The 24,578-nt window shown below is 39.5% G+C and overlaps 1 protein-coding gene across 2 annotated transcripts; it reads left to right on the forward strand.

Moving 5' to 3' along the window:
- The first annotated feature begins 323 nt into the window (after positions 1-323).
- SLC39A6 (solute carrier family 39 member 6) lies at positions 324-22,300 on the forward strand. Of its 2 annotated transcripts, none has more exons than XM_082853385.1 (10): positions 324-547; positions 2,181-2,912; positions 4,396-4,579; positions 5,416-5,585; positions 6,314-6,532; positions 14,423-14,528; positions 16,947-17,324; positions 18,418-18,498; positions 20,107-20,297; positions 21,067-22,300. In XM_082853385.1, the coding sequence occupies exons 2-10, from the start codon at positions 2,190-2,192 to the stop codon at positions 21,217-21,219; spliced, it is 2,205 nt and encodes a 734-aa protein (XP_082709511.1). In that variant the 5' UTR covers positions 324-547; positions 2,181-2,189; the 3' UTR covers positions 21,220-22,300. The 2 variants fall into 2 exon arrangements, with proteins under 2 accessions (XP_082709511.1, XP_082709512.1); XM_082853386.1 differs by lacking the exon at positions 324-547 and adding an exon at positions 640-702.
- Positions 22,301-24,578: the final 2,278 nt, after the last annotated feature.

Consider the following 24,578-nt stretch of genomic DNA (forward strand, 5'->3'; position numbering starts at 1 on the left):
ACTGCCCCTCACGGCCGGCCTCCCAGCAGCATACGGGGCTGGCTCGGTGGGGAGCCTTGGCGAGAGTGTCGCCGGCTTCAGAGAGGCGAGGGCGCAGAGGGGCTCGAGGAAAGAGTCCCCGACTGATCTCGGCGCTCAGAGCTCACCCGGACCGCGTCTCCGCCCCCTCCCGCCCTTGCGAGCCCCGCGGAGCCGGCAAACCGGCGGACGCGCGGATCCGCTTGCCGGGGACGGGGTGGAGCCGCACTGCGCATGCCCCGCAGTCATGGCCGACGGGGGCGGTGGTTCCCGGCGGCGCGCTACGAGCGGCGGTAATTAGTAATTGTCCTCCTCCCGGGAGGCTACGGCGCGTTGGGCGCTGCTTCCCAGTGTCTGCGCGGCGGTACCCCGACCGAGGGGCAGCCGGGCCGATGAGACCGCCGCTTCTCCGTGCCGTGTAGAGGTTTTTAGGGAGAGAAGCACGGGCCGGTTCCGAGCCCTCCGGACCGCCGGCGGGAACTGAAGCGGCGCGCGGGACCGGGCCGTGGGACGGCGAGGCCGCGGAGAGGTGAGTCCCGCAGGTCCGGAAGAGGCGGGCGGAGAGGGGTACCCCGCGGGCCGGCAAGGCCACACTTCCATTTGGGCTTCCCATCCCACAGATGGGCTTCGGGGTCCAACGCGGTAAGGAAACGGTTTGTCCTGTTGATCTCATTTTCGAAAAAGGTACTGTCGTGTTTAAAAATAGCCCTTAGAAACAGTTTTGTGCCCTCTTTTCCGTTTTCTCCACTCACCCGTTTCTCCAGGCCCTTTTCTTCTGCTTTCTTTTCTCCAACACCCGCGGACTTGCGGGGACCGGGACCGCCCTAATCATCCTTCGTGGAGCAAGGCACGGAGCTGCCCTTGAGCCATTCGTCTGTGTTGTCCCCACGTATCTCGCTCCTCTCCTCTCTTCTGCGAATTATTTCTTAATGGTTCTCTTCTACCTATTAAAACTTCAGGCCCCAAGGATTGTTCTTTCAGGAGTCTAGCCCCGTGGTAGTGCGTACTTCCATTTTCCACAGTACGATAAGCAGCAGTTGTGCAATACTGCTGACAGTGTTTGGAGCACTTCCACATACATCCATTCATGTGGTTTTCTCAGTCACCCTATAAAATGGGTATTACCAGTGGGTCCAAGGAAGAACAGCTGAAAGTGGTAGAGCTAGGTTGCCTCTCTCGCGCTTGCTGTCTCACTCCAGAGTCCGACATCTAAGTCTTTCACTGGAGGCAGATGAATTTAGTCATGATCACTACCCATCATTGGTGCTGGACATCTGCTGGCTGGGTCCTGAGATATTAGCCTATTCGCTTATCTGGATTATACCTTCCTCTCCTTAACTGAATTCAGTGCTTAACTGGATTCCTAACTCCTCTTTGGAGCATAGGCCTTTGGTTCCAAACACTATTGTATGAATGAGTAATAGTCTGACAAAATTTTCACTGGTTTATAGCAATATAAGAGCAACATAGTTTTTTATGAAGTTTAATTTACTTTAAAACTGCAGTCATTCAAAAGAATGTGATACCTTTATATGTACTGACATGGAAAGATGTCATTTGTTGAGGGGGAAGAAAAAAGATTCCATTTGTGTGGTTAGGGCACACATCTGCCTGAGTATGCATGAGGGAGTCACAAGAAAGTGGCAGAATTGGGTGCCCTTGAAGAGTGGGATTTCAGGAGAGAAGCCTCAAAGTGATTTGCATATAGTTTAAGAAAAAAATTTTAAATGCGACTTACTCTGAGATTGCCATTTCTGCTTTTTTTGATGTTGAAAGATTGTTCTATGAAATGATGATGGTGGTGGTGGAGGTAGTTAGTCGGGTTTTCTTTTGTTTTAAATCGTTGTGCGAAGCAATAAGAAGTTGCCAGTGTGGCTGTCGTCACCTGGACCCCTCCGGTCTCTGAATTACTGTTGCATTTACAGTGCTAAGTACAGAGTCTTAGCACTCAGATGCTTTCCAGTTGTTTCCCATGCTTTAGCAATGCGGGGTAGAGCCTAGGACTCCAGTTCTTTTTTTCTTTTGTTTTACTACACTGATCACACTAGACGATGCTCTGTAAAACTTCGTTATTTGATTAGACATCGGTTTTCAGCATAGGATTTCTTAATTCAAATTGTTTTGGAAGTGAAGGCAAGGATTTTTTTTTCTGTCTTCTTTAGGAAGGTGCAATGGCGAGGAATTTATCAGTGATCTTGATCCTGACCTTCGTTCTGTCAGTCACACATCCCCTTCATGAAGTAGGACCAGCCACTGCTTTCCCTCAGACCACTGAGAAAATTATTCCGAATTGGGAATCTGGCATTAATGTTGACTTGGCAGTTACCACACGGCAGCATCATCTGCAGCAGCTTTTCCATCGCTATGGAGAAAATAATTCCTTGTCAATTGAAGGGTTCAGAAAATTGCTTCAGAATATAGGCATAGATAAGATTAAGAGAATCCATATACACCATGACCATGAGCATCACTCTGACCATGAGCATCACTCTCACCATAATCATGCTGCTTCCAGTAAAAATCGAAAAGCTCTTTGCCCAGACCATGACTCTGATGGTTCAAGTAAAGAGCCTAGAAACAGCCAGGGGAAAGGACCTCATCGATCAGAACATGCCAGTGGTAGAAGGAATGTTTTAATCAAGGATGGTGCTGGTGCTAGTGAAGTGACCTCAACTGTGTATAATGCTGTCTCTGAAGGAACTCACTTTCTAGAGACCATAGAAACTCCAAAACATGGAAAACTTCTCCCCAAAGGTGTGAGCAGTTCCACTCTACCCAGTGTCACAGAAAAGAGCTGGGCGACCTGGCTGGCTAGTAGGAAAACAAATGAATCTGTGAGTGAGCCCAGAAATGGCTTTATGTATTCCAGAAGCACAAATGAAAATACTCAGGAGGTAAGATGAGTGCTATTCATTATTTTAATCAATATGCCTGCTTGTCTGTCCTGTCATTGCCATTCTATCTCAGTTGTAAGGAGTTTAAAATAAAAATAAAATGGTGAGTTCATTGAAAGGGGAATTTCTACTCTCTCAGCAAGGCACTTAGCTCAAAGTGTCCCTACTATGTTGTAAACATCCCTGATACAAAACTTGGGGCGGGGGGTAGTTCTTTGGTAAGAATAGTGCTGCCTGCTGAAACCACTTTCTAATATAGAGTTTAAAGTAAGTGTAGAAAAAAGATATCAAAATTATTTTTGGAGAAAATCTTTAAAGGAGAATCCCATTAATTAAAACACAGAAACCGGAAGGTCAAAAGAGCAGGAGTTAGAATCCCTGTTTTAGGAAAAGGTGTGGTTGGAAGGGCTGAAGAGTGTGGGAAGAGCAGCTTCGCCTCCTTGGCAGAGGGATCACAGTGACCTGTGGAGTGACTGGCAAAGCAGCGATATGCTGGACACGTGAGAAGTCTGGGCAGTGACCTTCTGAGTTCATGTGTTTTTTCCTAGACTAGACTTCCAGACTGTACACAATTTGCTTTGGCTGAGAGATGTCAACAACAAGGAGTTAGTTGGTATACATTAATAGGCAACACTTAAGTACTTCATTCAAACCGTCACATGATTTACTAATTCTGGGATAATCCTACTAATGGTCATTCCCATAGCGACACTAGTGATAAAGTTTGTTCTGAGTAGTATTGGCCAAGATTTGTGGGAGTTTAAAGTAACTTTATAGAAGATGAGAAACAGGTGCTACCACCAGTTTTTTTGGTGAGTCGGGAGAGCTTACATTCCCCAGAGATTCTCTTCAAACTAAGCTTGTCATCTAATTAAACGTTTGAAACAACAGCCTGCTGGTACAGGTTTATTTTATTAACCAGCCTTGTCGTCCGCAAGAGTAATCGACATAATTTAATATTCTCTCGTTGTGGAGCATTACTTTGCCAAGTATGCAGACAGAACTGAGCTAAGTTTTGCAATTACAGTTGTTGCTAGAAGAGTGACATGTCTTGGGCTTGTTTAGACCAGGTAGGGTAGCGTTAGTACTAAAACAACATATTTCTCAATCTCTAGTGAACCTGTCTTGAAATTAAAGCTCATTTCCTTAATAGATTTATACAATGAGTTAACAGGCTTGTGAATGTCCATTTATCCTCAAGTTTTCCACTTGAGGCTTTCTCCCAAGGTGACTAGTGATGTGACTGCTTCTCCCAAGAAGAAATAGGTAGAAGAGATGGGAAATCACCACTGTGACGTAATATCTCCAGGTAGCTTGAGGCAAGTTCCAAAGTACTTAAAACTAAAGTTGATTTTGATTTACCTTAACTTAAATAAAAAAGTAGGTACCTTCAGTAGGAAAAGGGTGTTGTGTCATCAAACAGCCTTTATGGATTCTCTAATGGGAGTACCTTTTGGTGATTTCACTGTTTCCTTTTCTTCAGTGTTTCAATGCATCAAAGCTGCTTACATCTCATGGCATGGGCATCCAGGTTCCACTGAATGCCACTGAGTTCAACTATCTCTGCCCAGCCATCATCAATCAGATTGATACTAGATCATGTCTGATTCATACAACGAGTGAAAAGAAAGCTGAAATCCCTCCAAAGACGTATTCTTTACAAATAGGTAAAATTGCCTTTTTTGTGTAAAAATCATTTCCAATAGATACATTTATGTTGTACTTTTCCTTATATTTACATCAACCTATTCATTTTTCAGCGTAATTCCAAATATATCATCTTAATTGTTCTCTGCCTTGAATGTGAAGAAAGCAAGTGTGTTAGCCTTACCCTTAAAACAAACAAAAACGAGAAAATAAAATTTAGATCATAACTTGTCTGAGGTCCTCCCACAGGATATGTCAGGGTCATTCAAAATTTGGGATCTTTATATGTTGTCATACTGTTTGGAGGATGGTCAGAGTTAATCTCTGCTGTTTAAGAGCCTAATTCTCATACATTCTTATTAATAGATGAAATCAGGATACGCTCTGCTATAGTGTAAGTTGCATTGCTCAGAAACTATAATGAAGAATTAATTGCTTTGTTCACTGAAGAAATTATTGAATTCCCAATTTCCTTTTCTTACTCCTTTCTTCTCTGCTTCTTTCCTTCCTTCCTTCCCTAACTTTTTCCTCTTCTCTCTCATAATTTAGCTGTTATGGGAGTCTGAAAGCTCAGTTCCCAAGTGAGCTAGAGTTCATCCTTGGTAACCGTGTTTTCCCCTCCCTTCACCCCTAGCTGAAGAATTTTCCACTAGGTTTATGCCCTTTACCTGGAGGGTTCAGTCACATTGTTCATTTGATCAAATTTCTTGGTTATTACTCTGTTACCACAGTCCTATTCCGCTGAGTTTGTATTTCTTTAGCTCCCCTGCTTTTAATTTGTCTTAAGCCGCTCCACAGTCTCTCTTTTAAAGGTTATCAATTGTATTCTTTTTCCTTTCTCTGTTTTGTTTGACAGCCTGGGTTGGTGGCTTTATAGCCATTTCTGTCATCAGTTTCCTGTCTTTGCTGGGTGTTATCTTAGTGCCTCTCATGAATCGGGTGTTTTTCAAGTTTCTTCTGAGTTTCCTTGTGGCATTGGCTGTTGGGACACTGAGTGGTGATGCTTTTTTACACCTTCTTCCACATGTAAGTACAGTAATTTATCCCATTAGTGTATTTTACTATTCAACATTAAATATATGTGTGTGTTTGTCTATATATATGTGTGTGTGTGTGTACTTTTGGTTTGTGCTTTGTATTGATATGTATAAAAGGCTGGAAATTTGGTTTCTAGGAGCACGTGGGTGGGGTGTACCCTGTGACCCCCCGTCTCACCTCTGTTAGTGTGTGCCACACCTGGTTCCCTCACACGCAGTGGCAGAATTTCCTGTTGCACTCAGCTGCAGGCCACTGGGGCAGTGCACCTGGATCTCGGGTACCTGCCAGGGCCCATTACCCAGACTGGGCTTCTTGTAAGCACACTGACGACTATGGTAGGGGCTTTTCAGCTGGGAGTATAAGCAGTAGACACTATATGCCTATTAAGTTTTGCAGTTCCCTCTTATTTGTGGCCATGGGAAAACATTGGATATACCCATTACCTTATGTTATGAGGGTCATTGGGGAACGTGTCTGTCTTTACATTGAACAGATCCACTCTATTAAGTGCCATCGTACATTATATACCTTAAGCTGTAGATCGCTGCTGCTTGTTGGTCATTTTATTTTTAATATCCTAAACTTCCCCTCATTCCGAAGTATCACATTAATTGCCTAATTCTGAATAATTTCAAATTTGATGTTAATTATCTTAGCCAATTTTTCTGATGTGTGAAACTACTCAATTTATAAAATCCATATTATTTTGCCTTTAGTCTCATGCAAGTCATCACCATAGTCACAGCCATGAAGAACCAGCAATGGAAATAAAGAGGGGACCGCTTTTCAGCCATCTCTCTTCTCAAAACATAGAAGAAAGTACCTATTTTGATTCCACGTGGAAAGGTCTGACAGCTCTGGGAGGCTTGTATTTCATGTTTCTTGTTGAACATGTCCTCACATTGATCAAGCAATTTAAAGATAAGAAGAAAAAGGTAAAAGTATTCTGAATACTTACTAGGCATCGGACATTTATTTAGAGCAGTACTTGAACTAAACTGGGCTTGTCCAGGGTGTATGATCTTCATTTGTGAGGGGGTTCAGTACCTTTTTGTTCCCAGAAGCATTCATGGAGAGCAGTTCTGTATCTTTATAACCCTGGAGATCTCTATCTTCAGTACTCCTTCAAAGTCACAAGACCGTAAGAAAGGCAAGGGTAAATATCTATACAAATCACCAAACAAGGCACACACAGGGCCTTGAAGATGAGAAGCATCGTGATTATGGCATTGATGGTGCCAGTGGTTTCACGGGTATATACTTATCCCGAAACTCGAGTTGTATACATTAAATATGTACAGCTTTTTATATGTCAATAATACCTCAATAAAGTGGCTTAAGAAAAAAGTATCATGGATTAACTTTTAAATTACTCATGGAGTAGCTGAATATTATGTTTTGTTTGAAAGACTATGTGACTTTCACATACTTGCCCTTTGCAAATTGCCACCAGAAGATAGTGTGAAGCTGAACAGTAGGCTATTTCTGGTAAAAATGTCTTTGGAGTTGCCTATGATTATCTGCCTCTTCCTATCTGATATGACTGGGCAAATGAGTCAAAAGACTGTCCTCATGGGGACTCTTAAAAATGACATGTACACATCGGATGTTTGTGTACTCATATACTGGTCATTTGATGTTGACCAAACTTTTCTTTGAGTTGGAGTTCTGTATGATCATTTTTTTTCTCTATAGCCATGCTGCTTCATCTAAATTTCCAATTTTGGTTTCTCTAAAATTGAGCAAGAGGTTACATACTTGTAAAGTTATTTTAAGTGTAGAATCTAGATTTTTGGAAATATAAAAAATTTTATACAGTGATTGCCTTATGTAATTTTTTTTGAACTTTATTTTTCTTGTGCAGCACGTTCTCATTAGCTATCTGTTTTATACGTATTAGTGTATATATGTCAATCCCAATCTCCGAATTCATCCCACCCCCCCGCACCCCCTCTTTCCCCCCTTGCTGTCCATATGTTTGTTCTCTACATCTGTGTCTCTATTTCTGCCTTGTTAACCGGTTCATCTGTACCATTTTTCTAGATTCCACATATATGCATTAATATATGAAATTTGTTTTTCTCTTTCTGACTTTCTTCACTCTGTATGACAGTCTCTAGTTCCATCCACACCTATACAAGTGAACCAGTTTTGTTCCTTTTTATGGCTGAGTAATATTCCATTGTATATATGTACCACATCTTCTTTATCCATTCGTCTGTCAATGGGCATTTAGGTTGCTTCCATGACCTGGCTATTGTGAAGTGCTGCAGTGAACATTGGGGTGCATGTGTCTTTTTGAATTATGGTTTTCTCTGGATATATGCCCAGGAGTAGGATTACTGGGTCATATGGTAATTCTATCTTTAGTGCCTTATATAATTTAATAGCCTTTTTTTTTTTTTAACAACTTGCCTTTGAATCTTTCAGAAGACTTCAACTTAAGTTTTCATGGACGTAACTATTCTCACCATCATTTCATAGTTTGAGTAATATGTAATTAAATTGTGCAATTGCAATAACAGGTATAGCTGGCATGAAGAGGCTTGAAAACCAACATAGTTGATTCTTGCTGAGCATAGAGCTCACGTTGGGAATCAAGTGCATGTGTGAAGAGAAGAGTGGCCTCCTCCATCCTGTGAATATTTGCCCATATGGATTCTACATTCACTAAAATCTCAAATTGCAAATTTTGAACATTTACTGAACCTCAATTTACAGGAAAGAAGTGAAATAACAATAGCTTAATCATTCTTAATCCAGGAAGTCATCTTCCTGTTGTCATGTTGTCATGAAGTCATGTTCCTGTTGTCCCTGTTGCTTCACGTGGATGGGTTTGAGACTATATCCATACTTCTTTGCATTCTCTGGGATTATTCTCACCTTAAAAAAAAAAAAAAAGATCATTTTTTAGGGTGTTTTTTGGGGAGGGGTTGTTTGTGTTTATTTGTGTTACTGTGTTTCTATTTCAAATGCCATAATTTAGCATTCTAATTTCAATTTACTTTTCAAGTTTTACCTAAAGATTGCTTTATATTCATCTGGCACTCTAACATGGGACTCTAAGAGGTAGGCTCTCTGTTGTCTAATACAGAACAGTATTTTTTAGACTCTTAAATTAATAATCATTTGTGAATTGTGAAATAAATCTTGTGTCACAACCAATGTTTTTAAATGCAACCATGATATTACAGTATATTCCATATATTACTGTGTTTATTACATACATTGCTGTGAACTGTAGTCAAAGAAGTTTGATAATCTCTGTTCTAAAATAGTTTCTACTAGAATGTAAGATCTTAAGAGCCAGGACCTCTCTGTCTTCTTTACTGCTGTATCTCCAGTGCCTAGAATAGTGTCTGGCACATAATAGATGATTGGTAAATATTTGTTACATGTATAAAAAACATTAAATGGCAAGTAAGCATAATTTCTAGACAAAGACTTCACACAGGAGTTTTGCAAACATTACATGTTCTCTTCCTTTTTATTTTTTTAGAATTTTTATTTATTATTTTTTATATTTTTATTTTATTTATTTTTTTATACAGCAGGTTCTTATTAGTCATCAACTTTATATACATCAGTGTATACATGTCAATCCCAATCGTCCAATTCAGCACACCACCATCCCCACGCCCCCGCGGCTTTTCCCCCTTGGTGTCCATACGTTTGTTCTCTACATCTGTGTCTCAAATTCTGTCCTGCAAACTGGTTCATCTGTACCATTTTTCTAGGTTCCACATACATGCGTTAATATACGATATTTGTTTTTCTCTTTCTGACTTACTTCACTCTGTATGACAGTCTCTAGATCCATCCACGTCTCTACAAATGACTCAAATTCATTCCTTTTTATGGCTGAGTAATATTCCATTGTATATATGTACCACAACTTCTTTATCCATTCGTCTGTCGATGGGCATTGATGTTGCTTCCATGACCTGGCTATTGTAAATACTGCTGCAATGAACATTGGGGTGTCTTTTTGAATTATGGTTTTCTCTGGGTATATGCCCAGTAGTGGGATTACTAGATCATATGGTAATTCTATTTTTAGTTTTTAAGGAACCTGCATACTGTTCTCCATAGTGGCTGTATCAATTTACATTCCCACCAACAGTGCAAGAGGGTTCCCTTTTCTCCACACCCTCTCCAGCATTTGTTGCTTGTAGATTTTATGATGATGCCCATTCTAACTGGTGTGAGGTGATACCTCATTGTAGTTTTGATTTGCATTTCTCTAATAATTAGTGATGTTGATCAGCTTTTCATGTGCTTCTTGGCCATGTGTATGTCTTCTTTGGAGAAAGAAGACATACTGCATGAGCTGTCTATATATTTTGGAGATTAATCCTTTGTCCATTGATTCATTTGCAAATATTTTCTCCCATTCTGAGGGTTGTCTTTTTGTCTTGTTTATGGTTTCCTTTGCTGTGCAAAAGCTTTGAAGTTTCATTAGGTCCCATTCGTTTATTTTTGTTTTTATTTCCATTACTCTAGGAGGTGGATAAAAAAAGATCTTGCTGTGATTTATGTCAAAGAGTGTTCTTCCTATGTTTTCCTCTAAGAGTTTTATAGTGTCCAGTCTTACATTTAGGTCTTTGATTTCCTCTTTTATAGCTGTTAGTATTTGCCTTATGTATTGAGGTGCGCCTATGTTGGGTGCATATGTATTTATAATTGTTATATCTTCTCCTTGGATTGATCCCTTGATCATTATGTAGTGTCCTTCCTTGTCTCTTGTAACATTATTTTAAAGTTTATTTTATCTGATATGAGTATTGCTACTCCAGCTTTCTTTTGATTTCCATTTGCATGGAATATCTTTTTCCATCCCCTCACTTTCAGTCTGTATGTGTCCCTAGGTCTGAAGTGGGTCTCTTGTAGACAGCATATATATATGGGTCTTGTTTTTGTATCCATTCAGCAAGCCTGTGTCTTTTGGTTGGAGCATTTAATCCATTCACATTTAAGGTAATTATCGATATGTATGTTCCTATGACCATTTCCTTAATTGTTTTGGGTTTGTTTTTGTAGGTCCTTTTCTTCTCTTGTGTTTCCCACTTAGAGAAGTTCCTTTAGCGTTTGTTGTAGAGCTGGTACGGTGGTGTTGAATTCTTTTAGCTTTTGCTTGTCTGTAAAGCTTTTGATTTCTCCATCGAATCTGAATGAGATCCTTGCTGGGTAGAATAATCTTGGTTGTAGGTTCTTCCCTTTCATCACTTTAAGTATATCATGCCACTCCCTTCTGGCTTGTAGACTTTCTGCTGAGAAATCAGCTGTTAACCTTATGGGAGTTCCCTTATATGTTATTTGTCGTTTTTCCCTTGCTGCTTTCAATAATTTTTCTTTGTCTTTAATTTTTGCCAATTTGATTACTATGTGTCTCGGTGTGTTTCTCCTTGGGTTTATCCTGTATGGGACTCGTTTCGCTTCCTGGACTTGGGTGGCTATTTCCTTTCTCCTGTTTGGGAAGTTTTCAACTATAATCTCTGTAAATATTTTCTCTGGTCCTTTCTCTCTCTCTTCTCTTTCTGGGACCCCTATAATGCGAATGTTGTTGCATTTAATGTTGTCCCAGAGGTCTCTTAGGCTGTCTTTATTTCTTTTCATTCTTTTTTCTTTATTCTGTTCTGCAGCAGTGAATTCCACCATTCTGTCTTCCAGGTCACTTATCCTTTCTTCTGCCTCAGTTATTCTGCTATTGATTCCTTCTAGTGTAGTTTTCATTTCAGTTATTGTTCATCTCTGTTTGTTCTTTAATTCTTCTAGGTCTTTGTTAAACATTTCTTGTGTCTTCTCGATCTTTTCCTCCATTCCTTTTCCGAGGTCCTGGATCATCTTCACTATCATTATTCTGAATTCTTTTTCTGGAAGGTTGCCTATCTCCACTTCATTTAGTTGGTTTTCTGTGGTTTTATCTTGTTCCTTCATCTGGTACATAGCCCTTTGCCTTTTCATCTTGTCTGTCTTTCTCTGAATGTGGTTTTCGTTCCACAGGCTGCAGGATTGTAGTTCTTCTTGCTTCTGCTCTCTGCCCTCTGGTGGATGAGGCTATCTAAGAGGCTTGTGGAAGTTTCCTGATGGGAGGGACTGGTGGTGGGTAGAGCTGAGTGTTGCTTGGGTGGGCAGAGCTCAGTAAAACTTTAATCTGCTTGTCTGCTGATGGGTGGGGCTTGGTTCCCTCCCTGTTGGTTGTTTGGCCTGAGGCAACCCAACACTGGAGCCTACCTGGGCTCTTTGGTGGGGCTAATGACAGACTCTGGGAGGGTTCACGCTAAGGAGTACTTCCCAGAACTTCTGCTGCCAGTATCCTTGTCACCATGGTGAGCCACAGCCACTGCCCGCCTCTGCAGGAGATCCTCCAACACTAGCAGGTAGGTGTGGTTCAGTCTTCCCGGGGGTCACTGCTCCTTCCCCTGGGTCCAGATGCACACACTACTTTGTGTGTGCCCTCCAAGAGTGGAGTCTTTGTTTCCCCCAGTCCTTTCGAAGTCCTGCAATCAAATCCCACTAGCCTTCAAAGTCTGATTCTCTAGGAATTCCTCCTCCCGTTGCCGGACCCCCAGGTTGGGAAGCCTGACGGGCTCAGAACCTTCACTCCAGTTGGTGGACCTCTGTGGTATAAGTGTTCTCAGTCTGTGAGTCACCCACCCAGCAGTTACGGGATTTGATTTTACTGTGATTGGGCCCCTCCTACCATCTCACTGTGGCTTCTCCTTTGTCTTTGGTTGTGGGGTATCTTTTTTGGTGAGTTCCAGTGTCTTCCTGTCAGTGATTGTCCAGCAGCTAGTTGTTATTCTGGTGTTCTCACAAGAGGGAGTGAGAGCACGTCCTTCTACTCCTCTATCTTGGTTCCTCCCCTATTCCTTTTTAAAAAATATTTAGTTTCTCTTTTTTCAAGGGCATCCAGATCTTAGTGTTATTTACATAACAGCTTTTAATCTCATTTGGTTCTCTCAAAAAGAAGAAAACTATTCGTTATATGGCAAGTATTCAGAGCTCTTCAGACCCATAACAGAAAATGTTACCTACGATTTCCCTTAAGACATCCATCCTGCACCCCTGGAAAATTCTATATGTCATAGTTTTAGGTTACCTTCCATATATGTCGATCTGAAATCTCTACATTCAGATTAGGGTTAAATCACATACTTGGTGTAGTTAGATGGTTGTAATAGTTCCATGTCAAACTTTCTTTCTACTGGATTCTCAGGTTTCTTGCTCATGCTGGAAACCAGAGAATCATCTCTGTCTCCCTCATCCTTATATCCAACCTAGTTTTATTAGATGTATCCAGAAATGTAATTTTTCATTTCTCTCCATCTTCCTTACTATCATCCTGGTCCATGCCAGACTTACATGGGTGATAGCAGTTGCCTCCTAACTGGCCTGTCTACATTATTCTGTTGTCCTAATGCAGCGGAGAGCAGGCAGAGGGATTTGTTTAAATGTTATATGCTCTCATATATATATGTTCTCATAGCACTGTGTATTTTTCCTTGTAAAACTTATCAAAAATTTCAATCAAAGAATTGTATAATCATTACCTGTGTAAAGCCTCCCTCCCTGTGGGTGATAAGCTTCCTTGAGAACAAGGACTATGTGTATCTTGTTTTACGACATATTGATATATTGCCGCCATTCAGCGCAGGGAACATTACAGGCTCTTAATACTTAGGGAATGAAAGAATTGCTTAAAAAGTCTATGTACTACAGATAATCATTGGCAAACAAATAAAGTATCAACTAAAGTAATTTAAAATATCATGAATTCACTTATTTTCACAAATATTTAAGTACTTTCTCTGTGTTTGAGGCATTTTGCTAGAGGTAGGTATAATGATTTGTCTGTGCTTGCCTTTAAAAACTCTTATAACCTAAGAAAGTACAGATATTTATATACTGTTAGAGCTAGAATGAAATCTCAGGTATGGTGATGATTAAGTCATATTCAAATGATACTGCAGATAAGAAATCTATTATTTTTGTGACAGTTTTCGTTATCTTGAATATTCTATGTAAGTAGTAATAAACAGGCACCGTTGTTCAAACAGTGACCTTTATTCTTGGGCTCTGAGATACGGACAATATCTCAAGTATGGTATTCAGTTGGTTAAAAAACCTAGTGATAAATTCAAGGCTAACTAATAGAGATTTGTTTAAAAAGACAAAAGCTTGTTAATGGTGTTTTACTACACGAAGAGTATTTTAGTTTTATAACAAGTACATATCGATATCACGGTATAGTTTTAATTTATAAAAAGTATGGAAAGTATGGGGTTTCAGTGCCCAAAAGAGGCACTGGAGGAAACTAAGCAATTGGTTAGCAGATCACTAAATTCCTGGAGAACATGCCTCTAGCTGGTTCTAAATCAATGGCCTGAGGCAGAGCTCAGCTTTAATGTGTATATGAGTCACCTGGAGATCTAGTTAAAATCCCCATTCTAATCCATTAGGTCTGGGGTGTAGCCTGAGACTGTGCATTTATAACAAGCTCCCAGGGGATGCAGTGCTGTTTGCATAAGACCAAATTTAGACTGTGTGACCTAGGGGGACATTCAGAAAGATGAGTATGTAACTTTTCTTTCATACTACTGAAGCATTAATTCTTTACCTTTCTGAAGAGTTTATGCCTAAAACAAACTACTAGGTGCTATGCAAGTTAAGTACAGGCCCTGCCCTTAGATGGGGTTTATTCCATTAGAAGTCTGTTACTCTGCTGTCTTTTCCGATGAAATCTTTTGCTTAACTGTTTACCTAAAGATGTATGCATAAGCAAACTGCCTATTTTAAAGTATTGCTTTTCCTTGCTATTGTAGAATCAGAAAAAACCTGAAAATGATGATGATGTGGAGATTAAGAAGCAGTTGTCCCAGTATGAATCTCATCTGTCAACAAATGAGGAGAAAGTAGACGCAGATGATCGTAAGTCCTTATAAATCTGAGAGCTGGAGGGAATTCAGTGCTCTGTGATTTGCAGGCAACCTGGACTATCTGGAAGAGGGGGAACCATATTCCAGCCCCACCCGCACCCCCTTTTTTTTTTTGGCTGCGCCACGTGGCTTATGGGATCTTAGTTCCCCGGCTAGGGATCGAACCTAGGCCCTAGCAGTGAAAGCACGGAGCCCTAACTACTGGACCGCCAGGGAATTCCTCCACCCCTCCCCCCACTCTTTTTTTTTAAACTCATACTTTCTTTTAATTGCCAGTGAGTTGGTTATTTCTATATATACTTACATCTCTTTTTTCTCTAATTTTTTATTTTGAGGTAAATTCAGACTTAGAGAAAAGTTCCAAGAATAGTACAAAGAATTCCTGTACCCCTTTCTTATATTCCCCATTTATTTTACCTACATTTATCATTCTTTGTCTCTTTCTCTCTGTAGACATACATACACATTTTTTTCCTAAACCATTTGAGAATAAGTTACAAACATGATGCTTCTTTACCTCAAAATGCTTAAGTTTATGTTTCCTAAGAAAAAGGACATTCATTCCCTTGTAATCACAGTTCAGTGATCAAAATCAGGAAATTAAAGCTGATACAATGCCATTTTCTAGTCTATAGACCTTTTTCGTGTTTTTCCAATTGTCTTAATAATTTCTTTATACTCCCCTAACCCCTAAAAGGAAAAGAAATGATCCAGAGTACAATTCAGGATCAAATGTTGCATCTAATTTCCCCTCATTTGGGGTTTGTCTAATGTTTTCACATTAGGTTGATCAGTTTGGGCAGGAATACCACAAAGTGGTATTGCATCCTTTTCAGTGACATGGTGTGCCACCAGACATGATGCTCTCTGTCACACACAGGTGGTGTTAATTTTGATCACTTGGCTAACGTTGTGTCTACCATGTTTCTCCACTGTAAAGTTACTGTTTCCTGTAACTTGTTAGCTTGGCATTTCTTGTTGGACAGACTCAGTTAAAATTAAAATTTTAAACAAAACGCCTTACGACGACCTTCGAGGTCCTGCCCTGCCCTCCACTCTCCCCGATGGTTTGCCCTGTCCAGCCTCACTGGCCTCCTTTTCATCCTTTGAGCACACCAGGTCTGTCTCAGGGCCTGGCACTCACTGTTTCTTCAGTTCGGAGTACTCTTCTCCCGGGTCTTCATATAAATTCCCCCTATCATTCCAATCTCAACTCAGACATCTCGTCCTCAGAGGTCTTCCCTGATCACCTGAATACAAAGGTCTCCCAGTCATTCTCCTTCATGTTACCCTGTTCTATTTTCTTCCCATGCCTTCCAATGCCTTAGATTGCCTTATTTATACATGTATTTCTTTGTTAAGTGGCTATCTACCCACAAGACAATAAGCTTCTCGAAGGCAGAGACTTTGTGCTGACGCACTTTGTCCCAGTATCTGGGCAGGTGCCTGGCCCAGAGCAGATACTCAATATATAGTTGCTGACTAAGGAGGAAGAACTTTATTGTTGCTACCAAGTTATTTGTAAGATTTCCTGTCCACCCTTTATTTTCCAGCATGTTGCTTTTCTCTAAAGAGCAAGTGAATACTCTCATTCGTCTTCCTGTATCTATTCTGTCTTCAACCTCTGTAATGGGCTCCAGTGAAATTTTTAATGATGAGAGGAAACAGCTATTCTAGAATTGGGCCACAGTATTGGGAATGCTCCCAAGAAAGTTGATACCAGTGTATAAAAAAGAAAAAACAAAAACTTATTGTTGCAATTTATTTTACACAGATAGATAACAAATGTTTCTTGGTGATGATGGTATTTCAGATTCTTGTTTTTCCTTTTTTTTTTTTTGACCATGCCACGCGGCTTACAGGAATCTTAGTTCGCCGACCAGGTATTGAACCCAGGCCCTTGGCAGTGAAAGCACCAAGTTCTAACCACTGGACTGCCAGGGAATTCCCCTCTTCTGTTTTTCCTTGAATTTTGAAAGAGAGGAACTCAAATGACAGAATTATGCATGTTTTTTATTTCCAATTTTCAGTATTTTTCTGGAATATTTTTCTTAAATATTTTAAATACCAAAAATGAAATATTTTTATAAAGTAAGTATGTGCTTCTTTTATAATATATGGAAAAAAATCATCTTTAAAAACATAAGGAGGCAGAAGAAATTAAGAGAGGATCTGGGGGTAGTTACTGAAGGTTAACATTTAAAATTCATTCTTAGTACGTGAGATCATTTAACTACTGATGTTTTTCATCAACAATACTCTAGTCTCTAGTTCTGCCAGGTCTGTGTGAGAGAGTTGCCATGCTTTAAGATCTTTTGTTGACTTTGTCAGTGGAGATGTTTGAAATGTGTCCATGCACATTAACAAAGCCATTTGACTTTGTCCCAATGTCCTTTATGTTTATACCTAGGACCTGAAGGCTATTTGCGAGCTGACTCACAAGAGCCCTCCCACTTTGATTCTCAACAGCCAGCAATCTTGGAAGAAGAGGAGGTCATGATAGCTCATGCTCATCCACAGGAAGTTTACAATGAATACGTACCCAGAGGGTGCAAGAATAAATGCCATTCGCATTTCCATGATACACTTGGCCAGTCAGATGACCTTGTTCACCACCATCATGACTACCATCATATTCTCCATCACCACCACCACCAAAACCACCACCCACACAGTCACAGTCAGCGCTACTCTCGGGAGGAGCTGAAGGATGCCGGCATTGCCACACTGGCATGGATGGTGATCATGGGGGACGGCCTGCACAATTTCAGCGATGGCCTAGCAATTGGTATATATCTACGTATCTGTCCCTTGTTGGTTGACTCTGAAAATGTCACATGAAAGTACCAGTCTTATTTTAACAAGGAATAGGTTGGTTTGGTAAGGCTATTGACTTCTAAGATTATCAAACTGTTATTTCATTTTTGGCTGCTTTGACGATGAAGTACTTGATAAATGTTAGTTTAAGTGCTGGAAACTGTGCTTGGCCCTTTATCTAAATTGTGACTACCAAAAGTTTTTTTAATTTGCAGGCTCAGGCTCTAAGGTGTTTGGAGCACATGTGAGGATTTTTTTTTTTTCCCCAATACATTTGAGTTCCCTTATCTGCAATATAAACAGTATTTATTAAAGTGAAATACTTCCATCATCTTTTCTTTTATGCTAAAGGAATCTTCATATATCTGATAAGTTTAATTACTAATCTCTACCCAAAGAAGAATTATAGTTTTTTTGCTATTAAATTGTTGTGCTACAATTGAGCGGTAATAGAAATACTTAAAAATTGTAGTAACTTAGTGCTGGGAGGAACCATGGAAATAAGTACAGATTAGGTAGCCAAGGCCTGGCAAGGTGAACCACTTGCCAAGGAGGCAGTGCTGTTTTGTAGCCCAGTCTGGCTCCCTGGGAGCTTGGTGCTCTTCCTTCTCTGCACTGTGCACAGCATAAGCGACAACGGAGGATGTGCGAACACTCAGATATGGTAGTCTATATAGTGAATTCCTCTGAGGCCAGGAAACATATTTGTACTCTTGACTGATGAGGGTTTTTTCCTAAACCTTTTAAATCAGTTTGTTTCATATTTTTAAGTAAGTGTTCTATGTGGTAGCAATTTACTTCTCAGGTTTGTATAAGATCATTTAATCACTCTAAGGCATAGTGGAACCTTCCCTTCTCAATTGTATCTGCTTGTGCTCCTTTGGGAAATTTAAATCTAATTGAATGTAATCTAACATTACTTATGGAGAAGGTACAGAGTGCAATTGAGAAAGTTCTGTTTATTCACAACCAGAATATATTTTATTTCTTCTGTATTTCATTGTGTATGCTGTTAAGATTTTAAAAATACACACCCACAAAATAATGCAGTGATTTTTACACAGGTGCTGCTTTTACTGAAGGTTTATCGAGTGGTTTAAGTACTTCTGTTGCTGTGTTTTGTCATGAGTTGCCTCATGAATTAGGTAAGAGAACCCTACAAATGGTATTTTCCAGGTGGGTAAAGTGTCTTAGTGTCCCTGGCTTTTGCTAATGATAGCTTCCGGCAAGCTTCCTCATTTATGCCTTCTCCTAAGTCTACTAACCTAGCCAGCTTTCTTTCTTACTGAGGACAAGTTTGTTTCCAGCCAGAATTCTAACCCTGCGATTACAATTACACAATTGCCTGTGTGGGGTTGCCAGAGAGATACCTGAGTCCCCTCTCTTTTCCTCTTCCCCTACCAGATATCTTCCTATACCAGCATACTGGTGACATCAGTGATCGTTTTCTTCATATGCACAATATGAATAAGACCACAGGAATCTAAAGAATCATCTTCCATTAACAGACAGAAGTTGACAAAGAGTATTTCAGTCACTAGAGCTAAAGAGATGAGAAGTTGATGAATAGTGTTTTGAATTCTTTTTCTCTGTCACTGGGACTTAAAACCTTCCCAGAGTTGTCCTGGTTCCCAGTTCGTGTCCTTGTTTTTCTTCATATAGATGCATATTCGCACACACCTGTAACGCCATTTTCACTTTTGTTCTTTGGCATGTGTTCTGCCATTTAGAAGGCCTCCCGTCTTCATGCTCCATGCTTGTAATCCTCAGCATCTGGTCTGTGTTGTGCATTCTATTTTTATTTTTGTTTATTTATTTATTTTTGGCCACACCACGTGGCTTGTGGGATCTTAGTTCCCCGACCAGGGTTCGAACCTGGGCCCCCTGCAGTGGAAACGCAGAATCCTAACCACTGGACTGCCAGGGAATTCCCTATGTTCCACATTCTAGATCCTTCATGCGCCATGAAGCCTCTCTCAGCTATTCTCATCTTAATTTCTTTTTTTCTCCTTTTATAACCAGAACATTAGACTCTTTAGCTCTTAATTATATATTTCCTTAATCATTTGCTGATCATTTCATTTGTGTTCTCTACTCCCTCTTCCTCCTTGTAGCCAGTTGAAAGCTCCTTGAAGACAGTGCAAGAGCACAATAGTTGATACTTATTGACATTTGTAGTATTGACATTCAGGAAACCTTAAGAAATACTTTGGATAAAAGATATCTTAGTTTATAAAGCTGTTAGGGTGTTTACACTGATTAACACTGTTAACCCTGAGTAATTCTTTTTTTTTTTTTTAAATTAATTGATTTTTCTGTCTGCCTTGGGTCTTTGTTGCTGTGCTCAGGCTTTCTCTAGTTGCAGCGAGCGGGGGCTACTCTTCGTTGTGGTGCGCGGTCTTCTCATTGTGGTGGCTTCTCTTGTTGTGGAGCACGGGCTCTAGGCACGCGGGCTTCAGTAGTTGCGGCACGCAGGCTCAGTAGTTGTGGTATGTGGGCTCAGTAGTTGCGGCTTCCAGGCTCTGGAGCACAGGCTCAGTAGGTGTGGCACATGGGCTTAGCTGCTCTGCATCATGTGGGATCTTCCTGGACCAGGGGTCGAACCCGTGTCCCTGCGTTGGCAGGCAGATTCTCAACCACTGCACCACCAGGGGAGCCCTGCAGAATTTCTTAAATCTGGAAAGTTTTTTGCGTATGTGTCTTAAAAATGATTTTTTAATTACCTTATCTCCTTTTTTTGTTTTCTGTTAAAGGTGACTTTGCTGTTTTACTAAAGGCTGGCATGACTGTTAAGCAGGCTGTTCTTTATAATGCTCTGTCAGCCATGCTGGCATATCTTGGAATGGCAACAGGAATTTTCATTGGTCATTATGCTGAAAATGTTTCTATGTGGATATTTGCACTTACTGCGGGCTTGTTCATGTATGTTGCTCTGGTTGATATGGTAAGTTTTTAAGAAGTCAGTAGAGAAAATGTTCAATGAAACCATTTTTAAAAGGGTTTAGATTAAATATCGTTGCAGTGAGAAGTGATTCTATGCTTGACAAAGTAGCATATAAACTATAAGTCCTTGATGGTTTTATCTTTTTGGATTGTTGCTCACAGCACATCTTTGTCCTGCCTAATGTGTATAAGGATACACAAAAGTATCTACCCCCTTCTGATGTGTCTTTTTGAGAGGAGAGTTTCAGTAATTAGGCATTGAACTGTCTATAGACATGTAGGAAACCTAGCACAAGCCACATACTGTTGGCGAACTGTGTATACTTCAGAATGCTTAAAGGTTTCTTGTTAATGGACGAAGGAGTCATCTTTTTGTCACCAAAGTCCACCTAACAATCTAGCCAATCTTATTGCTAAAATTATATTTTATATGATGTAAGGCTTCCATATCTCTGAATTTCAAGCGAGCCACACGTTATATACAGATACAGACAGTAAGCAGGGTAATCAGTGTAGCTCTCCATTTTACAGTGGAGCAAACTGGACCAATATAAATTTTGAGTTGCTGAGCAGACCATGAATAATCATTGTTAATTAAGCTGTTAGAAAATGCTGTGTGACATTATTAGCTAAAGTCAGTGTGTATATGTGGTCATGTTTTAGAGAATTGACTCATAATATATCCAGCTACATATAAAGCCGTCTTGCAGATTCTTCTAAAAACTAATCTGTGGTTCTGGAAACTTAAAGGTTGCTCTTTTTTTTTTAAGGTGCCTGAGATGCTGCACAATGATGCTAGTGACCATGGATGTAGCCGCTGGGGATACTTCTTTTTACAGAATGCTGGGATACTTTTGGGATTTGGAATTATGTTGCTTATTTCCATATTTGAACATAAAATTGTGTTTCGTATAAATTTCTAATTAGGGTATAAATGCTAGAGTAGCTTAAAGCTATAGTTTGCTGTCTATAGTTTGAGTAGGTCATAGGGAGATGAGTTAGTATGCTGTGATGTGTAGCATTTACGGTTAGTGGATTTTGTGATTTTTGTATTGAATATTGCCATTTGTTATGCTTATAAGGTCAGTTATGGTGGTAACATAAAGGTACGTTTAATATTTAAGTTATTCTATTTGGGGAATGTAAGCTATATGTGCAATTTACCAATATTACCAGTTTATGGTATAAACAAGAGGTTTGGCATGACATGTTCTGTATATTTCAGAAAAAAAATGTCTTTAATGCTTTTTCTAGGACTAATTTAATATAGTAATTCCCATGCTGGATTTTAGGCCTCTGAAGAACTGCTGGTGTTCAGGAGTAAGAATACACGTGAAGCCTAAGATACCAATAAAGCTTAAACTGAATTTAAGCTAAGAAATAAGGGAAAAAAGAGAAGAAACTGTATAAATTGAGAAGGCATAGGTTTCGTATTAAAAAATCACAAAACTGGTTTAAAAATAGGGAAAAATTTAGATTTAAATGAAAAAAAGCAATATTGAGTGTAGAGTACATTGATAAACATTTTTGTCAGAGTATTAATGTTCCCATAAAATCTCAGCACTTTTTACTAATTTAGTTGTACATTTAACTTTGTATAATAGAGACATCTAAATGTATTTAATAAACTCAAGCAAAATATATCACTTGACCAAGAAATTGGAATTTTAAAATATTTGTGTGGATGTACAGCAGATGAGTATGAGCAAGTTTATGTACTGTCAAAAGACCTGGATAACTTACGTGTCACCCAAGTTACATTACTGGATGTTCTGGTTATCTGGTTTACCACATGTCAGCATATTAGAATTTCGATATATATTAGGACATTAAAACCGTACTGGTTATAATTCGACTTCTTGGATTCAGAAAGTACTTTGGTATCTTTCAGTGCTTCAATGTTGTTGTTATGAGCAATTGTCATTTTTATATATCGTACTTTAGATGTACTAGGGTTGTATGGCATTCTCTAGATGTTGCTTTTCTACAAAATAAATTCCCTGTGTCAGCTTGATATCAGATTTTCTTTTTTTTTTTTACCATCTTAACCATTTTTAAGCATACAGCTCAATAATTTTATGTATATTCACATTGTTATGCAGTTGATTTTCTTTTCTTTTCTTTTTTTTTTACCATCTTAACCATTTTTAAGCATACAGCTCAATAATTTTATGTATATTCACATTGTTATGCAGTTGATTTCCAAAACTTTTGCACCTTGCAAAACTGAAACTATACCCACTAAACAACTCTTCGTTTCCTTCTTCCCACAACCCCTGGTGACCACCATTCTACTTTCTATTTCTATGAATTTGAGATATCTGATTTTCTTAAGTATAATCCAGATTATATATACTTATCAACACATTTATATTATTGTATTGGGTGGGCTTATTCAATTTTTAAACTGTTTATCACAAAGGGCACTTCAGAAAATATTGGTCCACAGTTTATTCCAAGCTGTCCCTAACTTAAAAAAACAAAAAACAAACCCCAGAGCCTAAGCTTGAAAAGATGCACTAATGCCCTACATTCTAAAGAGAATCAAGAACAACTGGACAAGACCATATAGCCCACCTACTGAAAGACAATTGGACCAGCATTTCTATTCCCCAAACCAAGTGAAAGAGGAATGAGTAATGAGAATTACTTGGATTGGGGGGTGCCTGAAAAGATGAGATAAGGCATCTCCTTCTCGGACTGAATGATTACTCTGCTTCAGAAACCCACAAATCTACCCTAATGCCACTGCTGGATCAGTGCAAGATGAAGTTCTAGAATCATTGGAAATGTTCCTCCAGGAGTTTTGGAAATACAGACTTGTACCTACTTCTTTCACACAGATTCTCAAGGTGGAAGGTGTGCTGGACCAGCCCACAAAACAGGATGATAGCAGCCTTAGTTCCCACTCCAGTTTGAACTCACTAGTGAGTATGTAGATTTAAGTAGTTGGTTCCCATGGCTCCCTGTGGGAGAGAATGGAGATTAGAGGAAAATGCAGGAACTGTAGGATATGAACCAAAGGCTGATCCTTTGCGGGGGAGAAACTTATCAGACTGATAGAAAATGAAAAGGCACAAATAAATAATATCTTGAATGAAAAAGGAGACATAAATAGAGATATAAGGTAGATTCAAGCAATCATTAAAACAAATTATTTGAAATTTTTACGGATTTTTCTGGAAAAATAAATGTCCACTCAAGGAAAAATTGAGAATCAGTAACTGTTAAAAGAAAATGCTCACCACATCACAGTCGTCCTCACCCTCCCTCAAAATAACACCCTTTTGCTGTGAGTTTTACCAAAACTTCAAGTAACACGTTTATCCAAGTAGATTCTGGGGTAAGAAAAAAAGAATGTTCATCATGTTAATTGAGGTTAGTGTAATCTTGATACAAAACCATGCTGGGAAGGCAATCTGCCTTGTACCCTAAGTCTCCCTACACATTCACGCCAGCGACGTCAAGAATATAAGGCCCTGAACACTCTTTGCCTCGATTAATTATCAGTGAACAACCCTGAAAGATGAGGGCTGAGACAAAGAGCAGGCCTTGTATAAGAGAGGTGGATTCCCCAAGCTCAGTTTTCCTCAATGCTACACAAACAGCGTGTGTGGCATCTGCCTGAGAACTTTCACTTTGCTTCTGTGAAACTTGGGGTCAAGAGGGACTGATACAAGTGCTGCTCATGCTGCTTGCTATGCTGTGAGCAGTAAAGTCCTTTGTGTCCAGGAGTCCCATGTCTTATGCCCCTATCCACAAAAGAGACAGGCTAACTTCTAGCTTCTAAACTGGATAAAATGTCAAAACCTCACAGGGTTTTATAACGTATAGGGAAAGTATAGTATAGGGAGAGCAAAAATGAATATAGATATAAGAATCTTAAATGAAACAGCAAATCAAACTCAGCAGTGTATGTTATGATCCGGTAAGTGGTCCTAGGAATACAAAGATGGTTCATCAGAAAACCCATTACTGTAATATACCATGTTAACAGATTGAAGTGGAAAAATACAATCAAATTTATTTACTATAATTCTCATTCAGGATTAAAGAAAAACATTTCTTTAGAAACAAGAAAATTATTAGAATTTGAGAAGTCTAAAAACTTGTCTCCTTGAATATTCCCATCCTGTGAAGTCAAGGATTTAAGAAAGAGTAGCAGTGGAGTGGGGAGGGGAAATGTGAAGAGAGGGAGGAACTGATGGAGACCAAAAAGAAAGAAACTCCAACTCCAAAGATGGAGTGGAGCTTGAAACTCCTAACTTGCATGCTTACATAT

Source organism: Leucopleurus acutus (assembly GCF_964270905.1).
Source record: "Leucopleurus acutus genome assembly, chromosome: 13".
Lineage (NCBI taxonomy): Eukaryota > Metazoa > Chordata > Mammalia > Artiodactyla > Delphinidae > Leucopleurus > Leucopleurus acutus.